The 22,545-nt window shown below is 45.2% G+C and overlaps 2 protein-coding genes across 2 annotated transcripts in view; both read right to left on the bottom strand.

Annotated features, from left to right (window-relative positions):
- Positions 1–407: 407 nt before the first annotated feature.
- Positions 408–22,545, bottom strand: part of LOC130291911 (protein kinase C epsilon type-like) — a 226,882-nt gene continuing 204,744 nt past the window's right edge. Inside the window, exon 4 of the mRNA XM_056541344.1 lies at positions 408–1,234. Coding sequence (XP_056397319.1) covers positions 1,217–1,234 — 18 coding nt within the window. The 3' untranslated portion in view covers positions 408–1,216. The remainder of the gene's footprint in view (positions 1,235–22,545) is intronic.
- Positions 3,201–22,268, bottom strand: LOC130291550 (uncharacterized). Its single transcript, XM_056540419.1, has 2 exons — positions 21,606–22,268; positions 3,201–4,067 (listed from the first exon to the last, which is right to left on the bottom strand). The coding sequence occupies exon 1, from the start codon at positions 22,008–22,010 to the stop codon at positions 21,669–21,671; it is 342 nt and encodes a 113-aa protein (XP_056396394.1). The 5' UTR covers positions 22,011–22,268; the 3' UTR covers positions 3,201–4,067; positions 21,606–21,668.

Genomic DNA, 22,545 nt, shown 5'->3' with positions numbered 1-22,545 from the left:
GTTTTGGTTACGGGAAAAAAAAACTGACAAAACCGTTCATGATGTAAAACGGACACAACCGAATGCATCTTTTGGCTTACGGTTTTCAATATGGTTCTGTACGGTTTTCAATACGATTCTGTACGGTTTTCAAATCGAAAACGTATACGGGAACTGTGAACCCAGCTTTACTTCTCCAAAACACAACCTCTTCGAGAAGACCACCCTCATATCCAGAACAGATCTTGTGTGATTACATTTCAGACCACCATACATTATACATAGTGGTCTTATTTTAAGAAGACCACCCCCACAGAAAACCCATTTAAAATGGAATTTTGGGTGGTCTTCTCCTAGAGGTTTCACTGTATTATTTAGAACAAAACATATCATCTAATGAAAATAAAGACACAGACACAATAATGTAGAGTGGAAAAATGACATTTTATTTTAGTTCTAGTAGGGGGATACTGGGGATACTGCAAATTTCAGAAATGTGTGTTATGTGTTATTTTGCTATGTGTGAAATATAAATGTATAGGCAAAGCCTTATTATATACTGTGTTGATCCAAAAGAAGGCGAAAAGGTGCCAGATATTGATGGATGTAGAGCTAAGATCCAGGGTAACATCTTGATGGAAATCTGCAGCACTCAGATGGTAGAGATGGCACAGAGCTCTGGGCCGTGGGCTGATCTTACCATTCCCAGCTTGGAGCTATGAAAGAGAATCCTTCCAAGGGGTGAAGAGCTGTCTCTACCTCTGGCCACGGCAGGTGTCCCTTCTTCAGAGCTGCCTTGAATGGTGTAAATGGTGGCTGTGTTCTCCTCTGCTCCAGTTCCTCCCAGTTGATGGTGGTGAAGAATGGGTGGTCTCTGATGCTCCTGTTCGCACCCAGCCGCTTCTCAGGATTCTTGCGCAGCAGTTGCTTGATCAGATGTTTCAGGTCAGCAGGGAGCCAAGATGGAATATTAGGCTTCTCTCTGGTGATGGAATTGCGAGCCATTTCTCTGTTGCAGCCAAAGTAGAATGGGGAACGTCCTGCTGACATCCGGGATACAACAATCCCCAGGCTCCACCAGTCAACTGCTGCATAGTAGTCCTTCCTCTGGAGCACCTCTGGGGCCATGTAAGGTAATGTGCCCGTCACTCCTTGGATCTTGTTGGAGAAGGTGACACCATCTTGGGCAACTCCGAGATCTATGATGCGGATGTGTCCATCTTTATCCAGCATGATGTTATCTGGCTTGATGTCTCTGCAATGAAAGAAGAAAAAAGATTGATAAATAAAAAACAAAAGAAAAAATAGGCAAAATTCAACGATGGAAATGTGATGTCCCAGAACAGGACATGTTCCTGCACTACACTTAAGCCCTGTCAGGTTGAGTCCCTCTGTGACCTGGGGACTCTCCTGCAGTGTCTCCCCTGCTGTTATTATAGTGTTATTTAATGTAATAGGATTATAGTCAGTATGTCAATGTATAGTCAGTATTAAGGACCTTTGGAAGACTCTAGTAAATGTCTAAAGGACCTGTGAAATGTCACATGTTATGTGGGAGGATGGGTACAGCAGGCAACGGTAGCCGTTTCTCACAGGTTAGTGCTTCATCTGGCCTATACTCAGGTCTGGATTGCAGGTACATTTATTCAGGTATTAGACACACCTTCCTCCAATTACCTTAGACTCATTACGAATCATGTGGTTAAAAACAATGACAACAAGGGAGACATAAGAGAGGAGTGATCAAGCATTAAAGACATGCTGCCATATCTATTCTATCATTAAGACCTAAAGGGCTGGTGGCATTAGTTTTTATTATCCAGTGTGCTTCTCTTTTTAATAGTTTATTTTCCGTTCTAACTCCAGCTGAGGGAGTTCTATATATGAATTGATAGAGTATATATTAGATACCCCTTTTTTTTAGCTATGGTCTGACCCAGCAATATAGTAATAGTATGTTCATGATCTATATGGTGTCTATCATTTCTCGTTTTGCACGTTTTTCACATTTAATTTCTGCATGTTTCACTCTCACCAATTTTCACTTTATTTGGCACTTTTCACCCCTGGTATAGGGGTTTGAACTCCCACCAGGATGTGTGTGTCTATGCTTGGCTGTTACATTTCCTCTGCTTCAAAGATGGGCTGGCTATCTTTTAGCCTGGGATATCTATCCCTTAATGATGGTTATATGTGTGGTGCGCCCTCCCTGCTGTATGTTGTCTTCTCTACTTTCTTTCTTTTTCTGTTTCTTCTTTCTTTCAATGGCGCCTTTTCTCTTATTATTTACTACTTTATTGATTTTGGGATATGCTATGTTATCTGCTAGTATATTCTCTAATAATAGTATCCCGATCCTTGGTGTGCGCCGCGCATGCGCGGATTACTTCCCAAGTTTCGCGGGATGACGGCGGTGGACGCACCACGTCATCGCGCATGCGCGATGCATACCAAGATGGCGCCAGTTACCGGGACCATATCACCTAAACAGGTGAACAATATATGAATTATCCATTCATAAAATCCCTATTGGTTGATATGATGTATATATACCCCCACAAACTAGATTTGGTCATACTCCCTGAGGAAGCCAAACGGCGAAACGACGTTGGGGTGCTGGTGTTGTGTGGGTAGGTACACTGTCTATGTCTCCCAGCCTGTGCTCTGTGAGTGGGGAAGCTCTATAGTTATGTTGCTTTTTGTGCTCAAGATGGGCGGGCATTGATTGTTATCCCGCAGTTCTTTTGAGCTCTTATTCGCACACTATTATTCTCCTTTCCCCTTCCTCCTGACCACTCGCTGGAGGCCATTTATTTAGTGACCTCCTTATTTAGGTATTGTTATCTGTGCAATTCATACATGACTAATATGTGTAACTTATAATTTTTGTTATACTGGTGGCCCTACTCTTTAGATAGGGATAACTATGTCATGTTTGCATTTATGCTAATTTATGATATATTACCTACCTTACCAACTCCAGTTTTTGTCTGGCTATACTGTCCTTTTTAATTGTTTTTATCAAATGATATTTTCAATAAAGTTTATTATTAACGTATGGAATTGATGTTCAAGTGTGTATATAGGATCTCTTGTTAGTTACTAACACATTCGACGTAATATATATTGGTACTATTTTACCCTTTCTTTGGATCCAGCTGAGGGGTAGACATGTTCTAATCCTATAAATGTAACACTTCGGAGTTGCCATTGTGCGATTCTATTACTTGGGATATAAGGCGAGGGGCGCCTATTCTGGTGCGGATAGAATAAAAATGTTCTCTAATACTTGTGAACAGGTTTCTAATTGTTTTGCCTGGAAGGCTTCAAATCTACAGTCATTCCAGTGAGTCAAGCCTATGTCCGCTGTCACTATCCACAGTCTAGTCAAGCCTCAACTCAATTCTACTACAAGTATAGCTGATCCCAGCAAGCTGCGAGGTCCTTCTGTGTTCCTGGCCACCTCTCTGGGATTCTGGCCTAGCTGTGAAGATAATAACACCTATCTGACCTCAGTAAAGCCTCTGTTAAAACATAACCTGGTAGTGGACTCTCATTTTCACTGCCTTGCTATTGGAATAGCGGAGATGCCGCTTGGCATCATGAACATTAGGGGTTAATAACACCTTGCCCCTGAAGTTAATACCATCTTGCCCCATCCACCTACACAGCTACACCCTGTGGTCCTGCCATCACCGTGGGTCACCACAGAAAGTTGGGTGCATTATTTACAATATGACAAGGAGAAACGTGTGGGGAAGTTATACATACCGGTGGACGATGTTCTGTCTGTGAAGGAACTGGAGGCCACATGCAATCTCAGCTGTGTAAAACCTTACTGTGTCGGTGTTCAGACTGCTGCACATTCTGAGCAAAGCCTCCAGGCTGCCGCCGGACAGATACTCGGTGATGAAGAAGGCATTGTCCTGAGACTGCTGTGCAGCATACAGATGACACAGGAACGGGCAGTCTCGGGCCAGCATGAGTATCCGTCGCTCTCTCTGTAGGGTTGCTGCATTGTTCGCTGTTTTGGTGATTCCTTTGATGGCGACGTAGTTGTTTCGGCTGGGGATTGATGCCAGGCCCACCTGAAAGAAACCAAAGGGAGCAATTGAGCAAATGGAAGACTATGAGAAATATTATGTATTTACAATACCACATAGGTATAACTATGGGAAATATTACGTATTTACAATACCACATAGGTATAACTATGGGAAATATTACGTATTTACAATACCACATAGGTATAACTATGGGAAATATTATGTATTTACAATACCACATAGGTATTACAATGGGAAATATTATGTATTTACAATACCACATAGGTGTAACTATAGGAAATATTATGTATTTACAATACCACATAGGTATAACTATGGGAAATATTATGTATTTACAATACCACATAGGTATAACTATGGGAAATATTATGTATTTACAATACCACATAGGTATAACTATGGGAAATATTATGTATTTACAATACCACATAGGTATAACTATGGGAAATATTATGTATTTACAATACCACATAGGTATAACTATGGGAAATATTATGTATTTACAATACCACATAGGTATAACTATGGGAAATATTTTCCTTTATTTCCAATACCACATAGGTATGACTACAGCCAACTGTAGATAGGGACTGTGTGGGGATGGTCTGTTTTATTTCCATAGGTGAATCCTAGGTGCATTAAGATGTAGTAAGGATGTAATGAATACATAAAGTATCACAGGAGAAAACCCTAACATAATAACATCATAGCTCCCCCAACCCCCACATTACTGTGCATCAAATAAGCTTCATCCCCCCAACCTCCACATTACTGTGCATCATATCAGCCTCATCACCTACCGAACCCCCATATTACTGTGTATTATATCAGCCTCATCACCCCCTCATCCCCCACATTACTGTGCATCATATCAGCCTCATCACCTACCCAACCCCCATATTACTGTGTATCATATCAGCCTCATCACCTACCCAACCCCCATATTACTGTGTATCATATCAGCCTCATCACCTACCCAACCCCCATATTACTGTGTATCATATCAGCCTCATCACCTACCATACCCCCATATTACTGTCCATCATATCAGCCTCATCACCTACCCAACCACCACATTACTGTGCATCATATCAGCCTCATCACCTACCCAACCCCCATATTACTGTGTATCATATCAGCCTCATCACCCCCTCAACCCCCACATTAGTGTGCATCATATCAGCCTCATCACCTACTCAACCCCATATTACTGTGCATCATTGCTGCCTCATCACCAGCTGGTTTTGGAGGGTAGATCAGGCTTGGGTGGTCTATGACTCCCTATGCATAGATTAACATCCCAAGCATGGGCCACTGCGAGAAATCTTCTCATATATTGACATCATGTTAGATAGACAACTGTGGTCTGATCCCCTGCTGCCCCACTTTTCTACGACATTGGACCCTCAGTTCTGGAGATCCCATGGATTTCTCACTGTAGATAATGTACATGACGGTACTGGATTTAGGGACTTTCAATATTTCCAAGATAATAAGGGCATCCCACGACAATGTTTTTATAAATACCTCCAGCTCACACACGTATTCTTGCTACAATTCCCGGCTTCTTCCGCATCCTTCTCTCACTTCCCCATTATAGGTGTTTTTAAGTCACAAGGCCATAGGGGCCTAATATCTGCTCTCTATACCACCCTGTTAAGTGCTAAGATGGAGGGGGATCCACTTCTAGTGGAGCCATGTTGTAAAGCAATCATCCCTGACTTGACTGAAGAGGAGTGGAGTGATACTCTATCTTCTCACCTGTATGTTTCTCCCTCTATTAATAACAAACTCATCCAACTATGTATGCTCCATCAGTCTTACCTCACTCCAATTTGACTTGTCCTGATGGGCAGACGTTTGACCTCGGATTGTCGTAGATGTGGTGTCGGTGAGTCAGACTACCTGCATATGATGTGGTCCTGTCCAGCCATTAGTGATTTTTGGAATGGAGTTGTACAATTTGTGGGAACTCTGTTGAATCGCCAGGTACAAATGGATAATAAACTGTGCTTATTTGGCCTTTTTGATGAGGAACAATGGAAGCACAGTGAAATTGATTTCCTTAGGGAGGTACTATTTTTAGCCCACAAGGCCATAGCCCTGCGCTGGATGGATCCAAGAGTCCCAACCCTCTCTGGCTGGAAGGCTTTGGTTAATATGGCTGTGAATTATGAATATTTGGTCAACAAGCACTACAAGAACCCCTCCAAATTCTATAAAACATGGTCCTCATGGTGTGCTCCTCCACAGGCAAACTGTCACGATTCGGCTGGCAGGTGGTGGATCCTCTGTGCCAGAGAGGGATTGGCGTGGACCGTGCTGGTAGACCGGTTCTAAGTTGCTACTGGTATTCACCAGAGCCCGCCGCAAAGCGGGATGGTCTTGCAGCGGCGGTAGCAACCAGGTTGTATCCACCAGCAACGGCTCAACCTCTCTGACTGCTGAAGATAGGCGCGGTACAAGGGAGTAGACAAGAGCAAGGTCGGACGTAGCAGAAGGTCGGGGCAGGCAGCAAGGATCGTAGTCAGGGGCAACGGCAGGAGGTCTGGAACACAGGCTAGGAACACACAAGGAAACGCTTTCACTGGCACAAAGGCAACAAGATCCGGCGAGGGAGTGCAGGGGAAGTGAGGTAGAAATAGGGAGTGCACAGGTAAACACACTAATTAAGCTAACTGCGCCAATCAGTGGCGCAGTGGCCCTTTAAATTGCAGAGACCCGGCGCGCGCGCTCCCTAGGGAGCGGGGCCGCGCGCGCCGGGACAAGACCGACGGAGAGCGAGTCAGGTACGGGAGCCGGGATGCGCATCGCGAGTGGGCGCCTGCCGCATCGCGAATCGCATCCCGGCTGGGAGAGGTATCGCAGCGCACCCGGTCAGCAGGTCTGACCGGGGCGCTGCAATTGCGAGGATGTTGCGAGCGCTCCGGGGAGGAGCGGGGACCCGGAGCGCTCGGCGTAACAGTACCCCCCCCTTGGGTCTCCCCCTCCTCTTGGAGCCTGAGAACCTGAGGACAAGACTTTTGTCTAGGATGTTGTCCTCAGGTTCCCAGGATCTCTCTTCAGGACCACAGCCTTCCCAATCCACCAAGAAATTTTTTTTTCCTCTGACCGTCTTGGAGGCCAGAATCTTCTTCACGGAGAAGACGTCAGAAGAGCCGGAAACAGGAGTGGGAGAAACAAATTTGGGAGAGAAGCGATTAATGATGAGTGGTTTAAGGAGAGAGACATGGAAGGCATTGGGAATACGGAGAGAAGGAGGAAGAAGGAGTTTGTAAGAGACAGGATTAATCTGGCACAAGACTTTGAAAGGACCAAGATAGCGTGGTCCCAGTTTGTAACTGGGGACACGAAAGCGGACATATTTAGCGGAGAGCCATACCTTGTCTCCGGGCGCAAAAATGGGGGGAGTTCTTCTTTTCTTATCGGCAAACCTTTTCATGCGGGATGAAGCCTGTAAAAGAGAATTTTGAGTCTCTTTCCATATGGTGGAAAGATCACGAGTCACTTCATCCACAGCGGGCAAACCAGAGGGCAAGGGAGTAGGGAGGGGGGGAAGAGGGTGACGGCCGTACACCACGAAAAATGGGGACTTAGCAGAAGATTCTGAGATTCTGAAGTTGTATGAGAATTCGGCCCATGGTAAAAGATCTGCCCAGTCATCCTGGCGGGAGGAAACAAAATGTCGTAAATAGTCACCCGGGACCTGGTTAATTCTTTCTACTTGCCCATTGGATTGGGGATGATAAGAAGAAGAGAAGTTTAATTTAATCTTGAGCTGTTTACAGAGGGCCCTCCAGAATTTAGACACGAATTGGACGCCTCTATCCGAGACGATCTGCGTGGGCAAACCGTGAAGACGAAAAATGTGTACAAAAAATTGTTTTGCCAACTGAGGCGCTGAAGGAAGACCAGGAAGAGGAATAAAATGTGCCATCTTGGAAAATCGATCAACGACCACCCAAACAACAGTGTTGCCACGGGATGGGGGTAAGTCTGTAATAAAGTCCATACCAATCAGTGACCAAGGCTGTTCGGGGACAGGCAGAGGATGAAGGAGACCAGCAGGTTTCTGGCGAGGAGTCTTATCCCGGGCACAGACAGTACAGGAACGCACAAAATCAACAACATCCGTCTCCAGAGTCGGCCACCAATAGAAACGAGAGATGAGTTGCAAGGATTTTTTGATGCCCGCATGGCCTGCGAGGTGGGAGGAGTGTCCCCATTTGAGAATCCCGAGACGTTGGCGTGGAGAAACGAAGGTCTTCCCTGGAGGAGTTTGCCTGATGGAGGCTGGAGAAGTGGAGATCAGACAGTCAGGAGGAATGATGTGTTGCGGAGAGACCTCTACTTCCGAGGCATCCGAGGAACGAGAGAGGGCATCGGCCCTAATGTTCTTGTCGGCAGGGCGAAAGTGAATTTCAAAGTTAAAACGGGCAAAGAACAACGACCACCTGGCCTGGCGAGGGTTCAGCCGTTGGGCAGACTGGAGATAGGAGAGATTCTTGTGATCGGTGTATATGATAACAGGAAATCTTGATCCCTCCAGCAGATGCCTCCATTCCTCAAGCGCCAATTTAATGGCCAGTAATTCTCGATCCCCGATGGAGTAGTTCCTCTCCGCCGGAGAGAAGGTCCTAGAAAAAAACCCACAAGTAACAGCATGCCCGGAAGAATTTTTTTGTAGAAGGACAGCTCCAGCTCCCACTGAGGAGGCATCTACCTCCAATAGGAAGGGTTTAAATGGGTCAGGTCTGGAGAGCACGGGAGCAGAAGAAAAGGCAGACTTGAGACGTTTAAATGCGTCTTCCGCTTGGGGAGACCAGGACTTGGGATTGGCATTTTTCTTGGTTAAAGCCACGATAGGAGCCACAATAGTGGAAAAGTGTGGAATAAATTGTCTGTAATAATTGGCGAACCCCAAAAAACTTTGGATAGCACGGAGTCCGGAGGGGCGTGGCCAATCTAAGACGGCAAAGAGTTTGTCTGGGTCCATTTGTAATCCCTGGCCAGAGACCAAGTATCCTAGGAAAGGAAGAGATTGGCATTCAAACAGACATTTCTCCATTTTGGCATAAAGTTGATTGTCTCGAAGTCTCTGAAGAACCATGCGGACATGTTGGCGGTGTTCTTCTAAGTTGGCAGAAAAAATCAGAATATCGTCCAGATAAACCACAACACAGGAATATAAGAGATCACGAAAAATTTAATTAACAAAGTCTTGGAAGACGGCAGGGGCGTTGCACAGGCCAAAGGGCATGACCAGATACTCAAAGTGTCCATCTCTGGTGTTAAATGCAGTCTTCCATTCGTCCCCCTCCCTGATGCGGATGAGATTATAAGCACCTCTTAAGTCCAGTTTGGTAAAGATGTGGGCACCTTGAAGGCGATCAAAGAGTTCTGAGATAAGAGGTAGGGGGTAGCGGTTCTTTACCGTGATTTTATTAAGTCCGCGGTAATCAATGCAAGGACGTAGGGAGCCATCTTTTTTGGACACAAAGAAAAATCCAGCTCCGGCAGGAGAGGAGGATTTGCGGATAAACCCCTTTTTTAAATTTTCCTGGATGTATTCAGACATAGCAAGAGTCTCTGGAGCAGACAGAGGATAAATTCTGCCCGGGGTGGAGTAGTACCCGGGAGGAGGTCAATAGGACAGTCATAAGGCCTGTGAGGAGGTAAAGTCTCAGCTTGCTTTTTGCAAAACACGTCAGCATAGTCCATATAAGCCTTAGGAAGACCGGTTACAGGAGGAACCACAGGGTCACGACAGGGAGTACAGGGAACCGGTTTAAGACAGTCCTTGAAACAAGAGGTACCCCAGCTCTTGATCTCTCCTGTGGACCAATCAAGGGTTGGGGAATGGCGTTGAAGCCACGGTAATCCAAGAAGAATTTCGGAAGTGCAGTTGGAGAGGACCAAAAACTCAATTTTTTCGTGATGAGGTCCGATGCACATTAGGAGAGGTTCCGTGCGGTAACGCACGGTACTGTCCAATCTTTCATTGTTAACACAATTGATGTAGAGGGGTCTGGCGAGACTGGTCACTGGGATGTTGAACCTGTTGATGAGAGAGGCCAAAATAAAATTTCCTGCAGATCCGGAATCCAAGAAGGCCATAGCAGAGAAGGAGAAGGTAGAGGAAGATATTCGCACAGGCACAGTAAGGCGTGGAGAAGCAGAGTTGACATCAAGAACTGCCTCAGCTTTGTGCGGAGTCAGCGTGCGTCTTTCCAGGCGGGGAGGACGGATAGGACAATCCTTCAGGAAGTGTTCGGTACCGGCACAGTACAGGCACAGATTCTCCATGCGGCGTCGTGTCCTCTCTTGAGGTGTCAAGCGAGACCGGTCAACTTACATAGCCTCCACGGCGGGAGGCACAGGAACGGATTGCAGAGGACCAGAGGAGAGAGGAGCCGGGGAGAAAAAACGCCTTGAGCAAACAAAGTCCATATCCTGGCGGAGCTCCTGACGCCTTTCGGAAAAACGCATGTCAATGCGGGTGGCCAGATGAATAAGTTCATGCAGGTTAGCAGGAATTTCTCGTGCGGCCAGAACATCTTTAATGTTGCTGGATAGGCCTTTTTTAAAGGTCGCGCAGAGGGCCTCATTATTCCAGGATAATTCGGAGGCAAGAGTACGGAATTGGATGGCGTACTCGCCAACAGAAGAATTACCCTGGACCAGGTTCAGCAGGGCAGTCTCAGCAGAAGAGGCTCGGGCAGGTTCCTCAAAGACACTTCGAATCTCCGTGAAGAAGGAGTGTACAGAGGCAGTGACGGGGTCATTGCGGTCCCAGAGCGGTGTGGCCCATGACAGAGCTTTCCCAGACAGAAGGCTGACTACGAAAGCCACCTTAGACCTTTCAGTAGGAAACTGGTCCGACATCATCTCCAAGTGCAGGGAACATTTCGAAAGAAAGCCACGGCAAAACTTAGAGTCCCCATCAAATTTATCCGGCAAGGATAATCGTAGGCCGGAAGCGGCCACTCGCTGCGGAGGAGGTGCAGGAGCTGGCGGAGAAGATGATTGCTGAAGCTGTGGTAGTAGCTGCTGTAGCATCACGGTCAGTTGAGACAGCTGGTGGCCTTGTTGCTCTATCTGTTGCGACTGCTGGGCGACCACCGTGGTGAGGTCGGCGACAACTGGCAGTGGGGCTTCAGCGGGATCCATGGCCGGATCTACTGTCACGATTTGGCTGGCAGGTGGTGGATCCTCTGTGCCAGAGAGGGATTGGCGTGGACCGTGCTGGTGGACCGGTTCTAAGTTGCTACTGGTATTCACCAGAGCCCGCCGCAAAGCGGGATGGTCTTGCAGCGGCGGTAGCAACCAGGTCGTATCCACCAGCAACGGCTCAACCTCTCTGACTGCTGAAGATAGGCGCGGTACAAGGGAGTAGACAAGAGCAAGGTCGGACGTAGCAGAAGGTCGGGGCAGGCAGCAAGGATCGTAGTCAGGGGCAACGGCAGGAGGTCTGGAACACAGGCTAGGAACACACAAGGAAACGCTTTCACTGGCACAAAGGCAACAAGATCCGGCGAGGGAGTGCAGGGGAAGTGAGGTAGAAATAGGGAGTGCACAGGTGAACACACTAATTAAGCTAACTGCGCCAATCAGTGGCGCAGTGGCCCTTTAAATTGCAGAGACCCGGCGCGCGCGCGCCCTAGGGAGCGGGGCCGCGCGTGCCGGGACAAGACCGACGGAGAGCGAGTCAGGTACGGGAGCCGGGATGCGCATCGCGAGCGGGCGCCTGCCGCATCGCGAATCGCATCCCGGCTGGGAGAGGTATCGCAGCGCACCTGGTCAGCAGGTCTGACCGGGGCGCTGCAATTGCGAGGATGTTGCGAGCGCTCCGGGGAGGAGCGGGGACCCGGAGCGCTCGGCGTAACACAAACTATAATGTTTCACGCTTCTTGGCTCTCAGGAATCAACTAAGCCCACCCCCGCCATGATCTCCCCTTTGCCATTCTTATGTACTCTTTTTTCTACCCCGTAAGATCTATTTGGAACCTGGTATTTTTCTCCAACACCCCTCCCTCCTTCTCGCCCTTGTCTTTTTCTTTTTGTTTGTCCTTCTCTCTATCTTGTTGTCGAGTGAGCGTTGTCTGTCTACATGTATGTCCAGTCGCTGGACTTTCTTGAGACCCACTGTCTTGTGTCTGTCGAGTCTCATCTTGTGTTTTTGTCCTTGTTCAAGTTCCCACTTTTTCATGTATTGGAGTTTGCAATTGTTCAGATTAGGATGTATATGTTCACCTCTTTTATTGCACCTGTTCACCTCACCTGACCTGCCGGTCAGGATTATGCAGTCTCCTGTTTTCATGCCTTATATTGTCTATGATTCTGTTGTACATGTGGAGGTTAGCTGAAAGTTAACCTAATTTGTGGGAGGAGTCTGGTCTTTATATACCCACCTGATCCACACAGGTGCTGTCGCCAGCATGCAAGATGTCTTTGCACCGGATGCTGTGGTTTTGGCGGGAGGTTTGATTGCATATGTCGCAGAGAGGCACTGTTTGCTAGCCTAACTATGATGCAAGGAATACGGTAATGTGTTAAGGTACCTTTCACACTACAGGCTGTGAAGTAGCTACATCTCGCTCCTACAATATGCAGTAAACATGCAGTAAGCACATGTAGCTGTGCAGGCTCCAGCCCTGGCCTGCTGGCCGTGAGGTAATTTGCATATTTCAGCTTGAGGTTAACTCTTTCCTGCCTCAGTCTCTTAGTCTGCAAAGATCACTCATAGGAGATCACAGCTGTGGCTTATACATATAATTGACTGCAGCAGGAGGATGTGTTTGGCCTACAGAGCAGCACAGGCTGCTGAATCTCCAGGTGTTGGGGGGCCTCCATATTTTGGTGTTGTTTTGACTGTTCTTACATTTACGAAAGATTACTTTTCCTTCATATGTGACCTGGTGTAAACCAGTTTCATGCTCACAACCGCTCTCCATTCTGTCCCCTCGCTGGAGTCTCTCCTGCTACGTCTCCCCATCTGTACGCTCTTTTACGCTGCAGCCCACGACCAATCTCTATCTCAGACATGTCATCGATTATAGGCCATGTATTAATTGTCATTATACATTGTACTGTTATACATCACCAGTGCATTTATTTACTGTTTGTCAGTTACATGTACACCACATATACATCCCTTAGTATATACCATGTAAGTTGCCATCAGTATACTGTTATATGTCACCGTGGTTATGTCACTTATCGTAGATACATCATATGTCTCTTTTATACTGTTTTATGTTACCATTCTTATAACTTCTATAGTTATAATTACACACACGTAGTCATGTATGGGTTATGTCACCATAGACTATGCTGTGCCCCCACCTGCTACGTCGGCAGATGTTTCATAGCTTTTTTGTCACATTTGTCTTGGTTTTTAGTTATGTCACGTTAGGCTTTCATTAATGTATGCAGGTCAGGTTTTTCAAGCTGTCACAGCACTCTGACTCTCATGGTTCTCAGGTGTAGTATGTTAGGCTGTTATCATGGCATTGCTTTTACATTTACTCATGTCGGAGGTCAGGTGTGATAGGATGTCCTTGCTGACATTACCACATGGTTCTCCACACTTTCCTTACAGCGTTCTGTGTTTCGTTACCATACACGCCATGTTTTCCTGCATTTATCACGCATACGGTTCACACAAGATAACACGTATTCATTTCAGCCAGGTACTGACATCACTTCGCTTCCTGTGTCACGGCTACATTCTACACAACTACACCACCATGATTGCGTTTCCACTCGGTTGCAACAGCAGGTAACAAGCAAAACCGCGTACTGCCATACGTTCCCACACAGTATACCACGCCTACCTTCCACATAGTGTTCCTTGCTGATATCCCACACAGTATACCACGCCTGCGTTCAACAGTGTATTACTCAGGTTCCTACTCGGTGTACGTGCTTATGTTTCCCTAGCGGTGTAACATGTACATCTTCCTTCAATGTGACCTGCATATGTTTCTTACAGTATTGTTTTCATGGCTTGTGGTTACGTTTTTCATGTTCAGCGCTGTCATGCTACTCTTATGTTTCTCATTGAACATGATTCATTCTACCCCATAACATTCACACTACGCAAATATTCCTATAGCAGGCACATTACGCATAAAATTATGTATACCTTTCTGGAGCTGTCACATTGTACATACATGACTGTGACATTTATGCTACAATAGTTCCGGTGGCATGTGTTACCTGAGCTGATGCCATGCTTCACGTTATATTGGTTTGCAGTACCAGACGTTGATACCATAGCGTATGTACTGTGCTCGTTTGGTATAGTTGATTTACTGGGCTTTGTGTTAATATAGCCGATGCTGTGTTACATTTCCATAGCTGTCATGTTGTGCATTAATGTCCCTATTGTGGTCATACGGTGCTTATATTACTATAGCTGATAATTTGCATTACATAACAAGTGTCTATATGCTTTGCGTTAGTGTTAATTAACGTATATACGGTACATTAATGTTACTTGGGGCTTATGTTACTGTAGCAGATATACTGGGCATTTTATATTATTTTAGCTGACATATGGGCCTATGTTCTATTGCTGGTAATTGCGTTTTACTGTGGCTTATATATACTGTGTATTAGTGGTTAATTTAGTTGTTCTGTTGAACATTAATGTTGATCAGGGTTTACACTACTGTAAGCTTATATACAGGGCTTTTTTTTGTTTTCGGAGATGTTATACGGTGCTTACATTACTCCAAGTGATATATCATTCTTCAACGTTAACGGTTCTCTTCAGTGTCGCATACATACCCTTCTCTTCAGTGTCACATACATACGGTTCTCTTCATTGTCACATACATACGGTTCTCTTCAGTGTCACATACATACGGTTCTCTTCAGTGTCACATACATACGGTTCTCTTCATTGTCACATACATACGGTTCTTTTCAGTGTCACATACATACGGTTCTCTTCAGTGTCACATACATACTGTTCTCTTCAGTGTCACATACATACGGTTACCTTCAGTGTCACATACATACGGTTACCTGCAGTGTCACATACATACGGTTACCTGCAGTGTCACATACATACGATTACCTGCAGGGTGACATGCATACATTTCCCTACAGGGTAATACGCATACAGTTCCTTACAGTATACATTTCATAGTTATTCTCCCATTCTTTTGTTTCAGCTGTCACGTTATATACGCTTGGTTGTTTTACCTCTTAGTGCCATGTGTTCAGTGTGGTTGAAGGCTGATTGCTATCGTCAATCCGTAAAGCATCATCTTTATAGTTTAGTTTCTGGTCATTATACACGCCTTGTTATAGCCAGGTTGACCTCACCGTTCCAGGTAAGCTTTAAGTCGTCACTTTACATGCCTTTTGTACGTCACACGCTCCCGTGAGAGAGAAGCCTCATATCATTGTCATTCCTTTGTATATTATAAATGTTCTCATTTGGGGCAGATTGTATCGTCAATCCACGAGCCTCTTGTTGTCCTTTGTCCGTACGTTACACACGCCCCTGTTAGAGGCAGATAGCTCATGTTATACGGTGCTCACGTTACTTCAAGGGATATACCATGCGTCAACGTTAACGGTTCCCTATAGTGGTACATATATATGGTTCCCTACAGGGTAATACATACATACATACAGTTCCTTACAGTGTATGACTCCTAGTTTATTGTCCCCTTCTGTTGTTTCAGCTCTTTTGTTTCATCTTACTTTATGTACGTTAGGTTGCTTTAAGTCTTAGCGCTATGTGTTCGATGTGGTTGGAGGCTAAATGCTGTTGTGAATCCGTAAAGCTTCATTTTTATAGTTTCCTTTTTGGTCATTACATACACCTTGTTACAGCCAGTTTGACCTCGCCATTCCAGGTAAGCTTTAAGTCGTCACTTTACATGCCTTTCATACGTCACACGCTCCCGTGAGAGAGAGACTGCCCGACAATCCTCGAGCCTCATATCGTTGTCATTCCTTTGTACATTAGAAATGTTCTCATTGGGGGCAGATTGTATCATCAATCCACGAGCCTCTTTTGTTTTGTATGTTACATATGCCCTGTTAGAGGCAGATAGCTTATGTTATACGGTGCTTATGTTACTTCAAGTGATATACCATGTTTCAACGTTAACGGTTCCCTACTCTAGGTTGTTTTACCGCTTAGTGCTATGCATTTGGTGTGGTTGGAGGCTGATTGCTGTCGTCAATCCGTAAAGCTTCATCTTTATAGTTTCCTTTTTGGTCATTACATACGCCTTGTTACAGTCAGTTCGACCTTGCCATTCCAGGTAAGTGTTAAGCTGTCTCTTTGCATGCATTTCGTACGTCACATGTCCCTGGGAGAGAGAGACTGCCTGACAATCCTCGAGCCTTCGTATTGTTGTCATTCCTTTGCACATTACAAACGTTCTTGTTTGGGGCAGATTGTATCATCAATCCACGAGCCTCTTGTCATTTGTTTTTGTACGTTACTTATGCCCCTGTTAGAGGCAGATTGCTTGACAATCAAGGAGCCTCATGTTGTTTCCGTTTCTATGTTTCATGCGATTTTGTCCGAGGCAGATTGCACTGTCAGTCCACGAGCCTCATGTTTTTTTTCCATTTCTGCGTTTCATACGATTCTGTCCGAGGCAGATTGCACTGTCAGTCCACGAGCCTCATGTTGTTTCCGTATCTGCGTTTCATACGATTCTGTCTGAGGCAGTTTCAGTCCACGAGCCTCCTGTTGTTGCCATCTCTATCTTGCTCTTATGTTTGTTACTATGTGTCTGATTGTGGTCTTAGTTGAACACGTCTTAGTGTTAAGTTCTTTGATGTGGGTTCAGCTTGTTCATGTCTTGTGTACCTGTTGGGAAATTTGCCCTTATCGGTCTTTGTAACCTGCTGGCCATGTATATTTTCTTTTGCAATAAGCCTCAGGGCGTAGCAGTAATAATCTTCTTTACACCTGCAAGTATGTGGAGACTACCTTACTGGTACACGAAACCTCAGGTTAAGTATGTTATATACTTTTATGTTTTTTCTATGTGGGTCTGTAGTTGTCACTTTGTGTATGGCATGGTTCAATAGGATTACTTATATGTGTAGCTTGGGACACTTTTCAAATCTTCCTCTTCCGGCACTACCTATCTAAATACCTACTGACGTTTGTGTTTTGGCCACTTTTCTAACCGACTCAGTGTACCTTCTGTCTATCTATCACTTCAACATTTTCTATATTTGACACTTGGGTTACCTCTATCCATGCGCACCCTGGTAGTACCATCCTGGTAGGTGCTATGGGTCTAGTAGTGCCAAGTGGCATATCTAGAAATGTATCTTGGCTTCGGCTTCATAACAGCTGCACCAGCTTCTGGGTAGGGGCTTCTTTGTCAGTTATCACTTAGATGTTAAGTAAGTTAAGGGCACTGTTATCTCTCTGTTCCATTGACACGTTCCAACCTCCGGCTGTTAACTATAGTATTTTGTCTGTTATCTTGGGTTCATATGACGTAGGTTATGCTTAACCATTAATTCATGTATTACCTAACTGAGGTATTTTTGCCCCCTTCTCTAGGATACCCTTCACGGCCACCCAGGCACACCCCAGGCCTAATTATTCATTCAAGTGGTACCCTACTTACGGTACATATAAGAATCCGACCACAAGTGGAGGTTAGCTGAAAGTTAACCTAATTTGTGGGAGGAGTCTGGTCTTTATATACCCACCTGATCCACACAGGTGCTGTCGCCAGCATGCAAGATGTCCCCACCCTCCCTTCCCCTTTTTTTCTACAGTCACTCTCAGGGTATCCCCCTTCTCTAGGATACCCTTCACGGCCACCCAGGCACACCCCAGGCCTAATTATTCATGCAAGTGGTACCCTACTTACGGTACATATAAGAATCCGACCACAAATATACATTACAATAAAGTCAGTAAAAAAAATTCCAACCCAAGTAATGATAATTAAACAATTAAGATCCCCCATATAAGGCCCCCTACCCCGAGTGCTTTTTTTCCGCCCTGAGTTGGACAGTAGGATGGCTGAAGGCTCTTGTGCATATGTTTGTATTTAGCAGGGGCTGCACTGCTCCTGCAGTGTTGTCCAGGCAATGTTTTTGCCGGCTTCTGTGCTGTGGTGCGCTCTCGGCGCCGTGCCTGCACCCAGAAGTGCCTCATTTGACAACTTCTGGTTTTGGCTGGTGGTGATTTTTTTTTTTCTGTTTTATAGACAGAAATATTTTTCTGTCTTAGCAATCCCCTTCTCCTTCTTGTTGGGAAGGAAGATCTATGTAGAAATTGTATTTTCTTATGCTGACTTTCAGTTTTACAATGATACATTGTATGGGGCGAGGCTTAATATTTTTGGTGCCCTGGGCGCCTAATTAAACTGGCTCTGCCACCATTGCAGCCTTTTACTGCTATATTGGCTCTAGTGACCTGTTTGTTCTATTGTCTTAATACCTTTTCTAGGTATTTTTCATTTTCCTGCTTTGCAGTTGTTTATTATTATTCAATCTTTTTTTCCCCTCTCTTCCAGATGGCTTCTCCACCGTGTAGTGATCCGCACCCTGGCCGTAAATCCACATCCAAAAGATGTCATCTTACCTGTGTGGATTGTGGAACCCTGTTGCCAGACTCCTATGAGTTTAATAGGTTTCCTGGGTGTTGTGCACCTCCTAATCCTGCTGAACCTACTGTTCAGGCCATGTTTATATGGATGAAGGAGTTCATGGGAAACTCCATTAGGGTACGTTCACACATACGCAGATTTGATGCGTAGCATTTGATGCACAGGATTTTCTGCTGCAGATTTCAATGTAAACTATATGACTGAGCACATCTTCTAATCTGCAGTTACAAATACTGCGCATCAAATCTGCACAGGATCCTGTATGTCTGAAGTTACCCTTATGGACATTAAAAATATGCTTTCCGCAAAGAAAGCTAGAATGTCTTTCTCTACTCCTATGCCTACGGCGGAAGATTCCATTGTGCCTGCTGAAGATCATTCAGCTAGCTCTGGAGAGGAGGATGTTTCCTTTCTCTTTCTGGCTGAGAAAACGCAAAGGCTATTATGATGCATCTGGTCGGGGGACCAGGATGGTGATCAAGGGGAAGCTCCAGCATCCACCTCCAGGGGGCCAAGTGCTTTCAAAATGACGGAATCACTATGGAAACCTTTGCTCACTGAGTGGAAGAATCTGGAGAAATCTGCTGTTCTCACAAAGAGATGTAAAATGTTGTTTCCTCTGTCAAAGAAAGAGACGGACCTGTGGGTACCACCAACAAAAGTGGGCATGGCTATTGCCAAATTATCCAAGAGGACTTTGGGTCCCTCTGACCATGGGAGTAATCTTCAGGATCCTCTGGACAGAAAAGCAGAGTGTACTGTACGGCACAACTATTCGACAGCCTCTATGTCCACCTCTGTGGCTATTGTCACATCTGAAGTGGCGAATTTTGTTCAGACCCTATTATTCCGGATACAGCCAAACATTGATGGAGGAATCGCCAGATATTCTTCCATCAATAATTCAAGAGGCGGCCGTCTCCCATAGACTTGCATTGAGGGGGCGGGGCGGGGCGTGACGTCACATGGGGCAGAGTAACAACGTCACAATACTTTGGCCCCATGGTCGTAAAGCTTCACAATTGGAGCCTCCAGCGCTGTGGAGAGCTCACACAGGTGGGTAAAAAATGATAGATTGCGGGGGTCCCCAGCGGTGGTACCCTATGATCAGACATTTTCTCCCCTATCCTTTGGATATGGGATAAGATGTCTTAGGGCTGGAGTATCCCTTTAACCCACCTGTTAGCTGTTCATATGAAGGGAGATCTCAACCTAGTGGTGGATTCAGGTGAATGGTTCCTGAACTTGGACATCTTCAAGAAGATTACGCTACATGAAGTATGCCAGATATTGATTTTATGGTAACTAATCGAAATGCCAAAATGAGCAGGTTCTGCTCCCTGTGCAGGGAAAACAATTTTGAGGCGATAGACGCTTTGTCAATTCTATGAAGGTTCAGGCTGGCCTACATATTCCCTCCTATTTCCATGAGACCAAGCATAATGGTGAAAATAAGGCAGAACCAAACCTCAATGATTGCCATCATGCCATTTTGGCCAAAGAAGTCATGGTTTACCCAGCCAGATGAGCCGAGGGACCTATTGGTGACTTCATCTAACACAGGACCTGCTGTATCAGGACACAGGTCCCTGACGAAATATGACGGGACTCAGTCTGACAACATAGAGATTGACAGGTCCTTACTAGAAGCTAGTGGACTTTCTACGGATGTCTTGGGAACTATTGCACATTCCAGGGAGGAGACAACCAACAAGGCTTACGCCAAAATAAACTGGATTTTTCTCCAGTGGTGTTTCCCTTAGTCCTAACAGCAGCACACAAATTTCCAATCCTTATTTGTTTGTTCTTGCTATAAAGCACTCTGGCCAGGGGGAGAGGGCCACAATTGTTTTATGGGTGACCAAATTATTGTTACTTGGGCTAGAATTTTATTAAATTTTCATCTGTCCTGCCAGCTACACAGAGGAGAAACCCCCCCACCTGTGGTTCTGTTAGGACTAAGAGGAAACAAATGTACGTTAAAAATGTACGCTTTGTGGCGATTTTTTTTTTTAAAGAAAACAGCAATTTTGTAACGTTTGGGGGGGGGGGGTTGTTTATAGACAGTGCACTTTACAGTACAACTGACAGTTTATCTTCATTCTGTGGGTCAATATGATGCCTTGTTAAAAATAAAAGAAGCAATCTGATTGGTTGCTATGGGCAACTGGGCAACTTTTTCTCTGGACAGATTTTGATAAATCTCCCCCACAGTATCTGACATAACTGAGTACAACCCCTCACATTTTTGTAAATATTTTATTATATTTTTACAACAACCCCATCAGAATAAAACACAATAGTACAAGAGGCCCAATATGAAATATTTGTAACAGCCTAACATAAGTCAAGTAGGAGTTTATTTTTCTTTTTGCAAACATACTGTACCACAATTCATAATAGTAAGAAGTTATTATATTATTATACACCAACATAACCCTACACAAATGGATCACATATCAATAACAAACCACTTGTAATATGTCTATAAAGAACAGTAGACGAGGACTTTGGGGTGAAAGTCAATGTTATTTACATGCCTAGGGGCACATGTATAATATATATGAACCAGGCAGGTAAATACCAATGCAACTACCCCCAATCTGCTCTCTAATACAGTCTAATACCCCTTTCTAGAAGACCAGACATAATATGGAGACTTATTAAAGTGCAGCGTTATATAAGGGCCCGATATCTGTCACACACAGGGATATAAACATTACTGGAGGTCTCTAGTGCTGCAGATATGTGATATACAGGAGTGATCATGGGGGCTGGCTATATACTGGACTGTCTGTTATTCACCCCATTATGTACAGCTATCCTCATGAGCATAAGGGCTGAAAACAGAAAGCAATAATAACACATTTATCTACAGAATACAAATAGGAAAAACACATTGACTGTCCCTTTAACAGGAAATAAACTTAAATAAACTTACCACTCAAAAGCTGCCCCTACCCAATACCTGATGGACAGTTAGATCTGTGATGTTAAATTTGGGTTAGTTGCTTGATGTTCCGGGGTCCTGGCTGGTGCCTGGTCTTGGCTCCTCATCCTCCAATACTCTGGCATCCTCTCCTCTCCTCTTTTTCTCCACCTCTTCATTCTCTTCTGCTTTCTTCCTCTTCTCTTCTCTCTTCTCCTCCTCTTCGCTCTCCTCTTCTCTCTTCCTCTTCTGACCTGTCTTCTCCACCTCCTCGCTCCCCTCTTCCCTCTTCCTCTTCTCTTCTCTCTTCTCCTCCTCTTCTCTCTTCCTCTTCTCTCCTCTCTTCTCCACCTCCTCTTCGCTCTTCCTCTCCTCTTCTCTCTTCTCCTCCTCCTCAATCTCCTCTTCCCTCTTCATCTTCTCCTCTTCCTCTAGAAGCCGCTATCTCTGGGATCCTGTAGACGTCCGTCCGCTCGGTCCAACTGTGAGTTGTGGGTAAACAACAACAACAGCCGTTGTCCAGGTGACGTGTTGTCATAGAAACATCAGGTGGCACCTGCTGCCAGTGGTCCAGGGACCTGTGCATCCATATACACTGTAATGTGGACATCATGGTGATAGCCTAGTGTCCAGAAGAATGGAGACATTCATGGCTGGTTCTTGTAGTGCTGTTTTATTAGTAGATGGAGCAGAGTGATGTGACTTTTATCAGTTGTATAGGTTGGCAGTGGTGCCCATAGACTCTGCTGGAAGGTTATAATAAGGGCGGTTATGGGGGAATTCAAATGATCCTGGTGCAGGAATAACCAGCTATTGTACCTGCTGCTAATGGCAGAAATAATAAAGCCTTGGAAGGGCCTCTAATGTTCTGCTACATCCAATAAGTGGTCATCACCCACATACATTAGGTTGTAGGTCCATTGGGCAGTATATATGACATGATACGGCTTTA

This window comes from Hyla sarda, chromosome 9 (assembly GCF_029499605.1).
Source record: "Hyla sarda isolate aHylSar1 chromosome 9, aHylSar1.hap1, whole genome shotgun sequence".
In the NCBI taxonomy this organism is placed as follows: domain Eukaryota; kingdom Metazoa; phylum Chordata; class Amphibia; order Anura; family Hylidae; genus Hyla; species Hyla sarda.
The sequence above is the reverse complement of the archived record's forward strand: the minus strand, read 5'-3'. Positions and strand labels throughout refer to the sequence as shown.